Source organism: Fistularia commersonii, chromosome 1, assembly GCF_037954325.1.
Source record: "Fistularia commersonii isolate RoL2024-O1a breed Wild chromosome 1, RoL_Fcom_v1.0, whole genome shotgun sequence".
NCBI lineage: Eukaryota > Metazoa > Chordata > Actinopteri > Syngnathiformes > Fistulariidae > Fistularia > Fistularia commersonii.
Genome location: NC_141284.1, coordinates 9,771,242 through 9,789,198, shown reverse-complemented (window position 1 = coordinate 9,789,198; position 17,957 = coordinate 9,771,242). Strand labels below are relative to the sequence as shown.

Below are 17,957 nucleotides of genomic sequence, written 5' to 3'. Positions count from 1 at the left end.
TCCTTTTCTCCCTGCTGTTTTGACTCAATTAGGGTTATCCAATACCAAATTTATGAACCACTGAAGGGGACTAGTATGCTCTTTATGGATAATTCTTCTTCAATCACAATTAAACTTACATACCATTATCTACTGTTCAATCATGTGCATGTATCTTTTTGTATATTTAGACGACTGGATTCCAATGCACTAAACTGTGACTGTGAGCTGCTGTGGCTTGCCGATCTCCTGAAGCAGTATGCTGAATCAGGGAATGCCCAGGCTGCTGCCACCTGTGACTACCCAAGCCGCTTGCAAGGAAGATCAGTGGCAACACTCACCACTGAGGAGCTTAATTGTGGTATGAGTAAATACACTAGAATTTGCACTGGCGAGTGTTTGCTAATGTCATGGAACTGGAACCATGTGTGCAGTTTTTGGTTATTTTTTCAGGATAAAACCTCAGAAATTTAAAAACAGCTATAATGCACAATTAATCCACAAACCAGGACAAGTAAGCATGCATAAAAAAAAATTACTCTTATTTCACACGCACACATAGATGCAAACACATCCATTAAAAGCCACATCAGTTTTAACTGCCGATTCTTCCATGTGCTTCCAACCTAAACCAGTCATTTCTTTTTCTTTTCTACCAGTTGTAAGTTTGCGGAGTTCCTCTGTTTCACTGTCATGCAATTGAAATGCAATGTGTGAGGTCATCAAGCCAGCCAAGCCAACCTAGCTGTGTTGCGTTTCATACACTACAGAGTTGTAGTGTATGAAACGAAACAAAGTGCCACTCAGGAATTTGGCCATTATCAAAAGCACAAGCAGTTGCTGGGTCTGTCTAAAGATATATGCTTAGTGTACTGTCACGAAACGGACTCTGGCAGGGAACCACACCTCAGAGCAGGAATCTGGGTTGAAAGCGCTTTATTTGGATTGAACGGCAGGTATGGTAGGACGGGTTGCAGGCAGGACAGACCCCCAGGCAGGGTGACGGCAGGAAGGACTGGGTCTCACCAGGACGGGTCCCAGGCAGGGTGAAGGCAGGATCTCGGGCTGGGTCAAGGTCCAATGGTCCACCAGGGGTTCCCGGTCTACATGCAGGGTTTGGTGGCTGACCTGGGTCAAGGCAAGATCTCGGGCTGGGTCAGAATTACACCGGCCGGCTGGGTCCGGGACATCCACAATCCTCCGGTTCAAGGCAGAGTGTGCCGCTGCCCTGTATAGGGATCTTGATTAGCGGCAGCTGGCGCCTATTGCGAATTAATCTCAGCAGTGTCTCCTCTCGGCTGCCAAGAGGAGAGCCTGACAGTACCACCCCCCTCAATGGGCGCCTCCTGGCACCCTACAGAGCCAGCCTGGGTGGGTGTGGTTCCCCGAGTCCATGGTGGCTGGAGGATTCTGTCACGAAATGGGACGGACTCGGGCAGGGAACCACACCTCAGAGCAGGAATCTGGGTTGAAAGCGCTTTATTTGGATTAAACGGCAGGTATGGTAGGACGGGTTGCAGGCAGGACGGACCCAGGCACGGGGACTGCAGGTTGGAGGCGGGAAGGACTGGGTCTCACCAGGACAGGTCCTGGGCAGGATCAAGGCTGGATCTCGGGCTGGGTCAAGGTCCAATGGTCCACCAGGGGTTCCCAGTATACATGCAGGGTCTGGTGGCTCACCTGGGTCAAGGCAGGATCTCAGGCTGGGTCAGAGTTACACCGGCCAGCTGGGTCCAGTCTTAGTGGGGTGGGGGTCCTGTGTGACAGGGGTCTGGGACATCCACAATCCTCCAGCGCCAGGCAGAGTGTGCCGCTGCCCTTTATAGGGATCTTGATTGGCGGCAGCTGGCGCCGATTGCGATTAATCTCAGCTGTGTCTCCTCTTGGCTGCCAAGAGGAGATCCTGACATGTACATACATATAGGTAGAACAAGCTAAAATTAAATGTGAATAGTAGTAATGAAAACTTAGTTATATTTTCTTTTGTGTGTGTGTGTGTGTGTGTGTTTTGAGTGCGTGTTTGGATGGTGTGTGTGTATGTTGCGAGTGTTTGTGCATATGTTTTCATACCTAACAGACAAGTGTGGTCGAAGCTTTAAAATGTTAGCCATTCCTAAATATTCTGTGTACATTTTTGTAAATAAAGTCAAGTAGGCAGGCTATTGTCAGATGACTATAGTCTTACCACATTCAAATTGCAGCAGCTAATGTAATGGCACCAACCTGCCCATTCTTGCTCAATTCAAACCCCTCAAGTCAATCTATGTCGATGGCAATTCAGAGGAAAAATTTTCCTTTGATGGAGGCCATCTACCCCTAATCCCCCCCCCCGCTTCCTCCCAATAATTGTGATGAAACAATGCATGGTGAGCTGAACAGCTGTCAAAACAGCCACGTTTTAATGTTTTTTTTAATGAAATGCATCTCCCCGCACAGCTGGCTTTGAATCTTCTTTGCTTGCCTTTCCATTTGGCATGATCAGTGGTGTCACAAACAGAATTTCATACCCCCTGTAATTAACAATTAAGTTTACGTGGATTAATTGTGATGTTAGAAAAACTTAAATGAGTCTGATTTACTCAGTCTTATTGAAGTATCTCCTGGGTTGCCGAGAGGAGTTCCAATGGAATGCACTTCTTTGCAATGAACAGTTCAAAAAAATAAAAAAGTTTCTGGAAGTAGTCAAATAGATGTATGCTGCATATGTGTGTGAGGAAGAGTGGCAAAAGTGCATTTGCTGCATGTTGGCTGATCATGGTGTGGCTCACCACAGTGGGCCAAAGCTCAATGGACAATTTTTTGTTCAAGGATTAAACCCTAGTTCCCTCCCTCCTTCCTTCCTTCCTTCCTTCCTTCCTTCCTTCCTTCTTTCCTTCCTTCCTCCCTTCCTTCCTTCCTTCCTTCCTTCCTTATTTACTTACTTACTTATGGCCTTGAGGATTTTGACATGTTGAATCTTCCATTGCAAAACAACGGATTTTTGGGGTGTATCAAGTCAACAATTGTTTCAATCATACCAAAAAGCCTCCCAGGTCATGTTTCTGGTCCACAACTTGTCTCAAAGTGCTCCTCATGAACAATGCTAGTTGATTTTTTTACACTTGTGTTTTAACATTTTTACAAAGAAACTTCAAAACACAATATAGCAGTTGTATTAGCAGTTGTAACATGAGAAAACACACTTCAAAATGAGCATCCTCTATAGTGTACCACGTGGACATTGTTAATCTGATTTGGCTTCCAACTAATGATCTGATTTGCACTTGATTACCTGTAGTCTGGAACTAGTTCATCTGAAGTTAAGTACCACAGCAAGCTTCTGGATTAGCGTGGAGTAACTTGCAACAAATTTGTGTAGACCTGTTTTTATCGAGCCCCGAGCGCAAACTGTCCCCTATTGTTAAGAATGCTGTGATTTTTACAAGCTTGTAAACGCTCGTATTGCTCATGCTTTAGTAACATCTGTCATGTCATTCTGATAGCATCCTAAATGTTTCAAATTTAGGCTGATGAACTTTTCCCACGATAACACTTTTAGTCTGCAATGGGAACCACTCAGTCCAAATGCAAACCGATTTATATGTACTTTTTGATAATTGACCATCAAAAAATAATTTTAATCCAGATTTTTTTACCGATTTTATGTTGGAAGAAAATTCTACAGTTTTGGTTGTTTTCATTTATTTTTTAATCCTTCTTCTCCTTTCGGCTTTTCCCTTCAGGGGTCGCCATAGCGAATCAATTTTCTCCATCTAACCCTATTCTCTGTATCCTCCTCTCTCACACCAACTACCTTCATATCTTCTCTCACTACGTCCATAAATCTTCTCTTTGGTCTTCCTTGAGACCTCCTGTCTGGCAGCTCCAATTCCAGCATCCGTCTACCAATATATTCACCGTCCCTCCTTTGTACATGACTGAAACATCTCAGTCTGGCTTCTCTGACCTTCTCTCCAAAACATCAAACATTTGCTCTTCCTCTGATAGACCCATTTCTGATTCTATCCATCCTGGTCTCCCAAAGAGAACCTCAACATCTTCATCTCTGCGACCTCTAGCTCTGCCTCCTGTCTTTTTGTCATTGTAACTTCTTGTCCATACAGCATTGCTGGTCTCACCACTGTCTTGTACACCTTTCCTTTCATTCTGGCTGTTTTATTTTTCAATCCAATCGTCATAATAGAAACAAGTCTAATAATTGTCCTAACAGCTAACAGCTTTTGTAGTGGCTGTAAACAAAGCCAACCCAAGCTGCAAGATTAAATTCACCCTCAAAATACTAAACTGTACTCAATCACAAACACTATTCAATTCAGCTTTTCTTGATGCTTCTGTAAATATTTAATAATATATATACACATGTTTTGCTGTATGGTATAGGAATACATGCATTTATTTTACTGCAGTATCATCTTCAAATCCATCTGTCTGACCAACTTTCTAGAGATACCAAGGATAACTTCAGAGCCCCAAGATGTTGATGTTACATCAGGGAACACTGTCTACTTCACCTGCAGGGCTGAAGGCAATCCTAAACCACAGATCATCTGGCTCAGAAACAAGTAAAACATAGTATTTTATTGCTATCATGTCACAAATGATGAACATTTAGAAATGCAAATTTAATTGGTGTTGTTTTTGGTGTTTGTCTGTACCACCCTACCAGCAATGCTCTAAACATGCGAGATGACAGTCGTTTGAATTTATTGGAGGATGGGACGTTGATGATTCAGGACACCAGGGAGACGGACCAGGGAGTCTACCAGTGCATGGCTAAAAATGTGGCTGGTCAAGTCACAACCTCACAGGTCATGCTTCGATATTTTGGAGCACCTTGTAAGTTTAATACAATGAATCACAATTTAATTATTGTATAACCACGAAGATAATATCAGTATTGGAAGATCTTGATACAATACACAACTTAAGATTTATCTCTATCAGCTTGAGAAATACTCATGTTCTATGTCTATGTCTTTTGCAGTGTTTATTCTTCAATTCAATATTATTCATTGAGTTCCAACCATACTCGGTTGCTCTGGACTTCTTACCCTAAGTACTTTAAATTCCTCCACCCTTTTATCTCTACTTCTGGTAACCTCTCCATATAACTTGGATCCCTCTCACACACACAGAAGTTTTCTGTCTTTCTGGATCTGAACATTCCTGGTTCGATTCCTGGCTCGTGTCGAAGTGTTCTTAAGCAAGACACTGAATCCCTAACTGCTCCCCTGGCACTGATGGATTGCAGCCAACTGCTCATGGCCCACCCCATGATGAGTTAAATGCAGAGAATGAATTTCCCCACGAGGGATTAATAAAGTATAAATTATAAACACTACAGCTCACTATGTATTCTGTAAGTAGAGATTCCTGTTGAAGCTTGACCAATCAGTTTCACTGCAAACAACGCAGGACACAGAACTGTGATTTAATCCCACCTCCACCTTGAGGTCATCTGTCACACCTACACCACACCTCAACCTTTCTGCTCTCATTCATATCCTGCACCACTTGAACATACTTTGCTCATATAGTATCACAGTTCCCCTCTTGGCCCACTGTCAATATGCTTTTTCTAGATCCACAAAGGCAAAGTGCAGTTCCCTCTTACAGTCTCTGTATTTGTCTCTCAATATTCTCATCACAAATATTGCATCTGTATTACTGTCTCTTGGCATGAAACCATACTGTGGCTCAAAATGTTTCCACTCCTTTTTCCGAATATCATTGCCTATCAACTTTATTCTCTGTAGTCACCACAACTCTGCACCTATCCCTTGTTCTTCAAAATTGGCATAAGCACCATCTCGTCCATTCTTCAGGCATCCTCTTACTCTCTCAGATCCTAGTGATGTAGTCAAAAACTTTACTGCTATTTCTCCACCTCCATATCTCCATAGGTACAGTACGTATCATCAGGACCAACTGCATTTCCACCCTTCATCCTTTTAGGTGCCTTCCTTGCTTCACCTTGTACATCTTTGCTACTTCGTGTTCCAGAACTCTTACCTCTTCTACTCTTCTTTTTCATTTTTCTCATTCATCCACTCTTCAAATGCTCTTTCCATCTTCACATCACACCCCTGGCAACTGTAAATACATTTCCCTCTTCATCTTTAATTACCTTAACCTGCTTCAAAACCACCCCATCTCTTTCTCTGCTTTGGCAGCCAATGTAAATCAGTTTTTCCCTCCTCACTGTCCATCCTATCTTACAAGCAATTGTACACTGTTTGTTTGGGTATTGCCACCTCTACATACACCTTATGCTTGTTTCCCTGTATTCCTGTCTGCTCTCCTCTGTCCTCCAAATGTCCCACTCCTTCTGGGCTAACCTCTTTCACTGTATACACTCTTACAGTTCTTCTTTCCACCACCCAGGATCCTTCTCTGCTTTCTGTCTAGATGACACACCAAGTACTTTCCCTCAACTCCTCCCTGAAATTTTGTAACACTTTCATTTTCAGCTTCCACCAGTTTGTCCCCTACTATACCCTTGTCCTCTTAATTTTCTTTCCAACAGAGTCATCCTACACAGCGGCATCCTATGCTGTCTGGCTACACTTTCACCTACCATTAATTAGCAGTCACCGACCTCCTTCAGATTGTATACAAAATATAGTCCACCCGTGTGCACCTGCCTCCAATCCTATAAGCTATACTATTCTCCTGTCTCTAATGGAAGAAAGTATTCACAACTGAAATTTACATCCTTTTTACAATGTCTACTACCATTTGTCTCTTTGCATCCCTATCCCAGATACCAAATCTTCCCATCAATTTCTCATCTCTTCTGTTGCCTGAGCCATGTCCATTGAAGTCTGCAATCACAGTCTCCCACTTCTGCAGTATTTCATCAAACTTGCTGATGAATGAAATCTCTTCCTCTTCTAATTCACATCCTTCCCGTAGGGCATAACCAATGACAACATTAAACATCACACCTTCAATTTCTAGCTATAAACTCATCACCCTATCTAACATTCCTGAAAATTCTTAACAAACACATCCTTCAAGAAAACTCCAACTCCATTTCTCTTGCTATCATTACCATGATAGAATAGCTTAATTTCTGCTCATAAGCTTCTGGCCTAACCACTTTTCCACTCGATATCCTTGATACATAGTGTATTCGTCTTTCTCATCTGCATCAAGTCAACCAACTCTTAAGCTTTTCCTGTCATAGTACCAACATTCAATGTCCCTTGACTTTCCTTTTCTCCCTCATTCTATGGAGCCCTCTTCCTCATCTACTCCTTGACTCACATTAACCCAATTTCCATTTGTACCCTGGTGGTTATCAGCACTGGTGACGGTGTTTGTTAACCAGGGCCTTGACTTATCGTATATGAAAGCCATAGATATGATTTGCAGATTTAGTTTGGCCTAGGTGGTATGTCAGATATAATTCCCAGTACAACCCTTTGCATTTATCCAGGGTTGGATCATCACAAGGAGAACACTGACTTGTACACCCTTGAGGCTGCATTGTGATAGCCTAATAAAGATGTGATGATAACGCTAACAGTGATGTTGGTATTGTTGTCGACTTCCTGTTTTGCAATATATATGCTAAGTTGATAATGACATTTGAAGTAAATTTAATCTATAGCTATTTTGTTATGCAAGGAAACTGTAGAACAAGGTGTCTGTACTTTGAGTACTGACATTATCACCACAGCTGATTGAGTTAAGCTAGCTTTGCACAGGCACCCACACAGACATAAACATGTGTACACATACACATACACATTCGTACATCCGCCTGCGTGATGGGTCAATACCAGGGTAATAAACCCTGGTGATGATCCCGTGTAAACATGTGCTTCCAAGAACAGCTGTTTTACATTTCCTGTCTCTATGATTGAAAACAAGAGACCTCGCGTTCTCTGGGTGTTTTTCAAAATGGTGAAAGGAAAAGCATCAAAAACTAATCTTATAAATGTAGGGTTTTCGTTCTCATTTCAAGCCTGATAATGAATAACTCAGTTGAATTGGGTGCTGTTACATAGATATTCTCAAGGAAGAGGGCCTTAGAAAACACTGCTTGAGGGCTTTTTTAAATTCTGTCTGCATAAACCAGAGATAGGGGAAAAAAATTATTACTGTCCTTTACTTAGCTAAATGCAACATTGTATTCTCCCTTCTCCTCCCTGTCACTTCAGCAAGGCCAAGTTTTGTGATCCAACCGCAGAACACCGAGGTTCTAGTTGGTGAGAGTGTGACCTTGGAATGCAGTGCAACCGGCCAACCTCAGCCACGAGTGTCATGGACAAAGGGAGACCGTACACCCCTGCCGAATGATGCTCGAATAAACATCACACCATCTGGAGGGCTATACATCCAGAATGTGATCCAGACTGATAGTGGACAGTATACCTGTTTTGCCTCCAACAATGTTGATACCATTCATGCCACAGCTCACATTATTGTGCAAGGTAAAATCTTTTTGTGTTTGATGCAGGGACATGAACTTTAAATGTATTGTTGAATGATGGCAGTGTCCCTATTTTTTAACATTTGCTGAGTGCTAGTTCAGTGGCGCTGTGCTTAGTGCTTCCGTCTCACAGCCCAAGGGGCCCTGGTGTGAGAAGGTTGCATCTTCTCCCTGTGTCTGCATGGGTTTCCTCCAGTTTCTTCTCACAGCCCAAAAACATGCAGAAGGTTAATTGGAAAACATGGAAAAATTGCTCTTGTGATGTGGCCCTGTAATTGACTGGCGACCAGTTAGCAGCCACATACAGAGACAAAAAAAACATTTGCTCATTTATTCACATATCCGGGCAATTTTTCGATTTTAATACATTTAACCTCAACAGTTTTTGGGACTCTGGGAGGTAACCAGAGAACCTGGACATGATAGGAACATCCAAACTGCACACTGAAAAGATCCCCAATGGGAGTCAAGCAAGGGTCCTTTGTGCTGTGACGCTGAAGTGCTGACCAGTGCTTCACTGTGCCACCTCAAGGAAACACTTTTAATTTAAATTCCATTATCTCTTTTCACTATCAGGTCTGTGACCTAAATCACTGACTATCTGTTCCATAGGAATTAACCTTGTTGTGTCCTCATTTTGCATTTACAAATTTTAACTCCTGTGCCGTGTTTTAAAACAACTCTTCCACTTCTCCCTCAGCTTTACCCCACTTTACTGTCACACCACAAGACCAGTCAGTCCTAGAAGGTCACACTGTTGACTTTGCATGTGAAGCAACTGGTTACCCTCAACCAGTCATTGCCTGGACAAGGGGCGGCAGCCCTTTACCCCTGGACCGTCGTCATGTGGTGCTCTCTTCAGGTGCTCTACGCATCATTCGGGTGGCAGCCCATGATGAGGGTCAGTATGAGTGCCAAGCAGTCAGTCCTGTCGGAACAGTGCGCACTGCTGTGCAGCTCAGTATCCAGCAGAGAGGTGAGAATACAGGGGGATACTTCAAAGTAAACCTTGATTGTTTGGGTTCTGCTCAAGAATGTTTCCTATGTGTTTTAAGCACACATAAATTTAATATAGGGTGAAGATGTGCATAATACAGTAGGCTGCCAATTTCAACATGAAATTCTACCATATACATAACAGACATAAACAAGCATGTGTGTGTGTGTGTTGTTTTCAATCTACATGTACTTTATGTGAAATGTAAATAATCAACTGTAGATCTTTCTGGTTTCATGTGTAGATCAAAAAATGGTGCATGGACATTTTAGCTTTTTTTTCTTTGTGTGAGCGTCTGTGTGTGACTGTGTCCATGAGTCTGTGTGTATGCATGCACATGTGTGAGTGTTGTTTAACCCCGCAAAGTAGGATGGTAGTCTGTAATTCTGAGATGACACCAGGTTTTTCCATGTAGTCATAGTTATTAACATGACTCAAAGTACATGTTACATAATGGCTCCACACTGTTAAAGCACTGCACAAGCCCACAACAATGCTGGAAGTTTCTCCATACTTAGAACAATGTTAAGGAAAAACATCTCAGGAGTAAAAGAGACTAAGAGCGGGGATCAGCAGGATATGATTCTTCACTCTTAATTGTTTCAAACAGCTACTAGTTATGCACCTTTTTTGGCATTGATGTAAGAGGTTGGTTTGAAAACAAGTATTCTTGAAATTTGAGTTTCAACTTAAATATGAGAAGGTACTTGTTATTTTATTTCCAACCCAAAAATTGTGTGATTTTTATTTTTTTTTTCCCCCATTGTTATGTGATTTAACATTAGATGGGAATCATTGTTAATCATTAAACCTTCCCCACCAAATAACTCAGCCACAGATTTGCATTATTGTGGTGATTTTCAGACAGTTTTGCAACTGACTCGTGCTGTGAAATACAAGGCTTCCATTTGCACGTGCATGCAGGCTTACATATGCATGCACGTCGTCAAGTGAAGTCGGTGATTGTTGGCACACTTAGTTTCTTTTCACTGGTGGAAACCATTTGTTTTATTTACTGTCATTGAAAAAGTACAATCGCCAAATGTATACTTGTAGAGAGGGTAGTTTACGTTTAAATCAAAATGTATGAAACATCTTCTGCTATTTTTCTTCCAGCTGCTTCCTTCAGGGGTTGCCACAGCCAGTCAACTTCCTCCATCTGAATTTATTCTCCGCATTCTCTTCAATATTATCTCCAAAACATCTTACATATGCAAACATCTAACCTTGATCCTATTCAACCTAGTCAATTCAAAGAGAACCTCAAAATCTTCATCTCTGCTACCTCCAGCTCAGCTTCCTGTACTTACATTAATGACACTGTTTCTAAACCATGAAGCATGCTGGTCTCACTGCTGCACTGTACACCTTTCCTTTCATTTTGGCATTCAAGCATTACCTGGACACTCTACTCCACACGTTCCAACCTTGAATGTGTTTCTTCACCTCTTTTTCACACAGTCCATTGGTCTGGGCTGCTGAGCACAAGTACTTAAAATCCTTCCCCTTCTTTATCTTCTGTCCCTGTATCCTCGCAGTTCCACTTGGGCCCCTATCATTCACATGCAAGTATTCTGTCTTGCTGGAGTCAACCTTCATTCCTCTCCTTTCCAGTGCATAACCTCAACCTCTCAAGTGTTTCCTCCACCTGCTCCCTGCTCATACTACAAATCACAATGTAATTTGCAAACATCACGGTCAATGGAGATTCCAGTCTAACCACATCTGTTAGCCTGCTCGTCATTGCTAACAAGGAGGGAATTTCTATCTATTGTGTAGTCCCATCGCCACCTTGAGCTCGTCTGTCACATCTGCAGCACACCTCACCCCTGTTTTTCAACTCCCATATATGTTTTGCACCAGTCTAACATACTGCTCTTCCATTCCAGACTTCCTCACAAAGTACCATAGTTCCTCTCTCTGAACCCTGTCATATGTTTTTTTTTTCTAAGTCTACAAAGGCACCACACAGCACCCTCTGGCCTTCTCTGTACGGTGCTATCAACATTCTAAAAGCGAATACTGCATCTGTTGTACTCTTTCTAGGCATGAAACCATACTGCTCATAAATGCTGACTTCTCAGTCGAGTTTCCATTTTTCTTTCCCATAACTTCATTATTTGGCTCATCAACTGTATCCCTCTATAGTAACCACAAATCAGCACCTCCTCGTTATTCTTGAAAGTAGGCACTGTCACACATTTCCGTTCCACAGGCATCTTCTCACTCCCTGAGATCCTGTTGAATAATCTAGCCAGAAACTCTACTGACACCTCTGGTAGACACACCCATCCCTCCACAGGGATATCATCAGGACCAACTGCCTTTTTACTCTTAATTCTCATTGATGCCCTCCTTACCTCCCTTTACAAATCTCTGCCACTTTGTAGTCCACAATAGTCACCTCTTGTACCCTTGGCACTCACTCATTTTCCTTCATTCATCAACTCTTCAAAGTACTCTTTCCATCTTCCCATCACTCTTCTGGCACCTTTGCCACCTCTACATTCAACCAGTGCTGCTTCTTCCTGTACTCCTGTCAGCTCTCTTCTGTCCCCTCAGTGTCCCACTTCTTTGCTAACCTATTTCTCTGTACAAATACTGCACTCCCAAGTAGATTACTATCCTTAGCTACTTTCCTTCCAGATAACACACCAAGTGCTCTGCCTGATCAAATTAGCTGCAATTATCCAGTCATCTGCAAGCTCCTCCTGACCACCCAGAGCCTTTCTCTTCTCCTCCATGAAAGCCATATAGTGTTCCTCCTTTTTCAGCTTCTACCACTTCATCCTCTCCCTTCGTCCTCTTCATCGTCCTTGTCAACAGATTCATATAAGCCATATAAACCTTCACCATCCTATGCTGTCTGCCCACACTCTCACCCGCCACTACTTTGCAGTCACTGATCTCCTTGACATTACATTCTCTATACATGATGTAGTCCACCTGTGTGCTCCTACTTCCATTCTTAAAAGTTACCCTACGTTCCTGCATCTTTTGGAAGAAAGTATCCACTATAGCCATTTCCATCCCTTTTGCCAAGTCTCCCACAATTTGTTCCTCTTCGTTCATGTCCTAGATACCAAACCTACCCATCACTTTATCACCTCGCTTGCCTGCACCAACATGTCCATTGACATCTGCACCAGTTTAATGCTCTCTCACCTCTACGGATATTCTGCATCACTTCATCTAACTCACTCCAGAATTTCTCCTTCTCCTCTAACTCACATCCCAACTATGGGGCATAGCCACTAACAATATTAAGCATCACACCTTCAATTTCTAGCTTCAGACTCATCACTCAGTCCAACATTTTTTCACCTCTAGAACATGTCGAACTCCAAGACAGGTCAATTTCTCTCACCAATTCCATGATTGTAAAACTTAAAGCCTGCTCCTAAGCATCTAGCCTTGCCACCTTTCTACCTGTTATCCACAGAATATTCATCTTGCTCTGCATTATGTCAACCAGCTCTGGCTTTTCCTGTCATTGTCCCATTCAAAGTAGTTCAATTTTACACTTATGCCATGTTGGTTATCAGCACCACTGGCAGTCGCTGTTTTTCCCGGGCCTACCGAGCCATTTTAAAAAATCACATTAATTTCGATTTGCACGCATTGTTTTGGCACAAGCTTTATGAAAAATTCCATTCCTGATGTCCAACCTTCAGCAGTTATCCGGGCTTGGGACCAGCTCAAGAAGACACTGACTTGTGCCCCCTTGAGACAAGTTCAAACAAGTTAAAAATGACAGTTATGAAGTTATGAGTTATGAATTATTTTGTCTTTTTTCACTTCTATACACTCATCAAGCATGCTCTGCTGAATGAGAATATCCAGGATAGTAGATTCTTAAGATACTATGATTATGGAATGCAAGTTACATGCATATTATTGGTGTATAATTATTAACACATGCGCATGTGTGTATGTTTTAACTCATTCAGTAACGCCTGTTTTCACAAATGCTCCAAGGGACCTGACTGTGGAGTCTGGCCACGACGTCCAGATTTCCTGCAGTGCTCAGGGCCAGCCTCAACCTGTCCTCACCTGGAACAAGGTTAGACACTGAAATCTTGTAGACGTCATTATTTATTGCTGCAGAGGTAATGAGGTAAAACAAGTTAGTGAATGTGTACAATTATATAAACAACATGAAATGAAGTAGCCCCCAAGACTAAAAAAATTATTAGATTTTCAGTGTAGTCAAAATATATTAATGTCAAGAACTTAATTTTCCATTTGTTTTGTATTCATTGTAATCTTATTATCAACTTGTGTAAAACCCATACAAAATGTTTCCTTTCTTTAAATCATCAGAAACATTTGTGACATAGTTATGGTGCTATAATGTACTTTTTGTCACATGTATTTTCAGCAAAAAATTCAAGATACAGGGAAGTCAAACACACTGGACAAATCAATGATACAGCTTACTGCTCCTGTAAATCGTCCTTCCATTATCTGAAAAATACAGTTTGGTATTACCACGAACAGACCAATACAGTACAATGTGTGTGTGTGTGTGTGTGTGTGTGTGTGTGTGTGTGTGTGAGGAGGGGGGCTATTATGAGTCAACATTTGCTGACAGTATATGATATAAAAATGGTATTTAATTGTATTTAAACTGATGAATCGAATCAGATTGTGACTGCCAGTCACAACCTGTCCATGCCAGTTCCTTTGAAGATTCATTTTTATTCTCTCATCTTCTCTCTCCGAGGATGGTGTACAAGTTACAGAGAGTGGCAAGTTCCACATCAGCTCTGAGGGTTATCTAGAGGTGAAGGATGTGGGGACTGCTGACGCTGGTCGCTATGAGTGTGTGGCCCGCAATCCCATTGGCTATCAAGTTGCTAGCATGGTGCTCACTGTTACAGGTAAAAAGTTGCTGATGTCAGAATCTTTTTTTCCACTATCCCTTGTTTGTGAGTGGGGTCTTGGAAAGTACACAAAGTCAACATGTTCAGTTGTGCATGTGCAGTAAAGCTGTGGTTTACATTTTTGCAAACATGAGCTTCAAACATTTGTAAATCTGCTATGAAAGGAAAAGCAGTTGATCTGTTCATTTTATAGCTGAATTCATTCATTAGTAGGATTTCACTTGTAATAGTAATAGAAGTTTAATGTTATTGCAGAGTATTAACAACACAAGAAACAGCAGAAAAAAATTAACCACTGAGTACTAGATATAACTTTGAATACAAATTACAGTAAGGCCTTGGCCTTGGATAAATCCTTGTCTAATGTTATTTGATTTCTCATTATTTCACATTAAATATTAGCCAAGTTGAAATAAAGCACATCTCTTGGGAGTAGTTTTAGTTGAGAAAGAGGGAGTTGTCGACATGATTTATGTATTTTATTGTCAACAGAGTGAGCACGACCTGTTGATAATCTTTTTAAATCGGACATTAATTTGTTTCATTGATGTAATGCTAACAAATTCCTGTCAGCTCCTCCTTGTTGGCAATTCCTGCAGATAATTTTCAGGTGAAACTACATCACTCTGCTGGTCAATATTTTCTGCTGTTTTTGGACTCTATTAGTCTTCACATCTCAATCACTATTTTCACAAGCACAGAAATATAAAAGTAAATGCTGGAAATGGGTTTCCTTGTTTTTTTTCAACATGGAACAAAAAATTGTAACTTCCTAGAAAGCGTGTCAATTAAATTAATATTTATATTTAAAACACATTGAACTAAGAGTTCTAGAAACCCTTCCCTATTAGCTACTTAAATGAAATCACAGTTAACTTGAATATTGCAAGTTACATTTGCTAGAAAATGCGAGAAAATGGCTTCAGCTAAGTTCAACCTGGCTAAGAATGGCTTTGTATTTTTATGACGACAGTACCTGCTGTGAGCAGAGAGGGGGACACCTTTGTTAGGACATCCATAGAACAGGCCATCCGTAATGTGGACAGTGCTATTGAATCCACAAGGAGACGACTTTTTGATGGGTAAGTGTAGAGAATCTATTTTTGCTTACACACTAAGGAGTAGAGTAGCAGTATAACAATCAAGCAACAAGAAAATTAGCATTTTAAAGTTCTATTTTTCAACTTTTTTTTTATTTTATTATAATATTCGAATCATACCATAATACTATTACCAAAAACAACATTATAAGTTGCTCCTTTGGCTCAAGAAGAATAGTTAAGTTTTATGCTCATTACACTTCAAAAGTTGAATTACTGGTAATTGAAAAATTCTTCAACAACAAACTTGCTTCAGAATTACAGTTGTAGAGGTAAAGACTGATCATTTCACAGGTTCCTAGTATTTAAAATCTGCGCTCTTAAGTTTTGACAAATAGCTGTAATTAGGAGATGTTTTAGATCAAAAAACTCAAAACACATCTTCTTTATTCTGTAATATTACCTACCATTTTTATAAATTTTTCCAACATCCCCAATTCGTAAATATAGATGATTGTTAACAGATTGTATTTAATTATCTTTACAAATTTTATTCAATTTTTGATGTCGTACAGAAATGATTAGCTGATTTAGCAGAATAATTTAATTTAATTTCCAAATGAATGATATTAGTCACCAACCTGTGGCAGGTTGTTGTGATGTTAGAATTTGCTAGTCCAGGTCATCAAACTCATCAACCATTAAAACCTGTTGTGGTCATTTTTTCCATGATGTATCCTTTTATCCCTTCTGCCTCTACCTTAACTTGGTAACTTGGTAAATGTTTACTTGTTTTTTCGAGTTGGTTGCAAAAATACACTATAATATATTTAAATTTAAATTCAACTGTTTGTTACTAATTGTGATAAGAGCAAAAATGTAAAGCTTCGGTAAATGCAGCTTTTACTTGATGCACTAAGGCTAGTTGCAAGGAATAAAACATCATTATTTTATTCTGCACACTGTCTTGCACAGTGTGTTCCAACTTAAAATGTTTTTGTGTCTATCTTTGACTCATTGAACTCTTAACTATATATCTGTTTTTGTGTAAATGGGACAAGTATTAGGGGACCCACTGGCACTACAGGTCAATGAGGTAATTTTTCACCTCAGGTATTCATCATTCATCATCATATTGTACGTGCCTAAACAGCAGGATGGCAGTGAAAATATTTTTTGTCAAAAGTTGCAAAGCCAAGATTGGAGACGACATTAACCATCTCGTTTTTGAAAAGAGGGCTTTACTGAAACATTACTGAAAAAGACTCTGAGGTTGTATGAAACTGACCTAAATCATTAATGTAAGGTTGCTGCAGTTGTTACTGATAAATGAGCTGGAGACAGCGGCAGGGGTGTCAAACGTACAGCTGGTACCATGGCCCAATCAGGCCCATGGAATAAACCCACAATTTAAAAAAATACATAAAAATCGACTTTTTTAAAATAAAAATGCAGTTACTATATTGCTAGGGGTGCACTGTTTTAGTCAGCGTTAACAACGTGCGACAACACTATTTGACTATTTGACAGATGATAGCAATGCAGCTTCTGGGTTTATCAATAGCTTTTTTACTTATTGTTAGAAATGTACCTGCTTCTCCGTTGGCCCCAACACCCTCATCAGCAAGATGTCATCAAAAAAGAGAAAAGTGGACATTGAGTATAGGGTTTTCCAAGAAAAATGGACCACCTCTTATGTGTTTGTTGAGGTTAATAAGAAACCTGAATCCTTGGTGTGAATGCAGCCAGTTTCACTGCCACTGTGAGACTCGCCAGGGCAAAAAATACAACAAAATACACGGAGAACTTAGAAGACAGAATTGAGGCACTGTGTTGTTGAAATTGCACTCACTTTGCTCAATGAATATCAGGTTGTTCGTCATGTATTTTTTTAAAGGCTCATTACATATAGAGATTTTTATAATTTACCTCTTCTCCTTTACACTAAAATAAAGGAAAAATTTGGACTTAGTGTTACTTCGAGGTAATTATAATATGACTTTACTGGTCTGGCCCCCTTGACATCAAATTAGGCCGTATGTAGCCCCTGGACCAAAATGAGTTAGAAAATTAGAGCGTTTTTAAATTAGTTTTCAGAGGAGTAAACCCATAAACGCGCTAGCATCAACTGCAGAGAGACTCAAACGTCCCTCTGCCTGGGCATAAGTTCTAGCTCTTCTGAAGAACACCTAATCAGGGAATGACACAGAAGGCATCCTGACTAGATGCCCAAGGCACCTCATCTGCCTTCTCTCAACGTGGAGGAGTAGTGGCTCTGTTCTGACTTCCTCCTGGATGACTGAGCTCCTTATCACCCTATTTATAAGGGAGATCCCAGTTACCCTGCAGGAGAAATCAATTCGTCTGCTTATATCCGTGATCTGGTTCTTTCTGTCACTACCCATAGCTGACCATAGGTGAGGATGGAAACGTAGATCAACTAGTAAATCAAGACTTTTGCCTTTTGGCTCGACCCCTTCCTCACCTTGGCGGACATATGCAGTCTACATTAGTTTGCATTACTGCTGACGCTGCTATCCAGCTGTCAATTTTTAACTCCAAGACCCCAAAATACTTGAACTCTTACACTTGGGGTATGCTCTCATCCCTGACCT

At 40.9% G+C, this 17,957-nt stretch overlaps 1 protein-coding gene across 3 annotated transcripts in view; it reads left to right on the top strand.

Annotated features, from left to right (window-relative positions):
- The window catches only part of pxdn (peroxidasin), an 86,547-nt gene that overhangs the window by 33,660 nt on the left and 34,930 nt on the right, over nucleotides 1-17,957 (top strand). For all 3 annotated transcript variants that reach the window (XM_086146952.1, XM_086146944.1, XM_086146960.1), the window contains 8 exons: nucleotides 171-340; nucleotides 4,424-4,541; nucleotides 4,646-4,815; nucleotides 8,148-8,420; nucleotides 9,120-9,395; nucleotides 13,367-13,479; nucleotides 14,143-14,299; nucleotides 15,276-15,384. In XM_086146952.1, coding sequence (XP_086003078.1) covers nucleotides 171-340; nucleotides 4,424-4,541; nucleotides 4,646-4,815; nucleotides 8,148-8,420; nucleotides 9,120-9,395; nucleotides 13,367-13,479; nucleotides 14,143-14,299; nucleotides 15,276-15,384 — 1,386 coding nt within the window. The remainder of the gene's footprint in view (nucleotides 1-170; nucleotides 341-4,423; nucleotides 4,542-4,645; nucleotides 4,816-8,147; nucleotides 8,421-9,119; nucleotides 9,396-13,366; nucleotides 13,480-14,142; nucleotides 14,300-15,275; nucleotides 15,385-17,957) is intronic.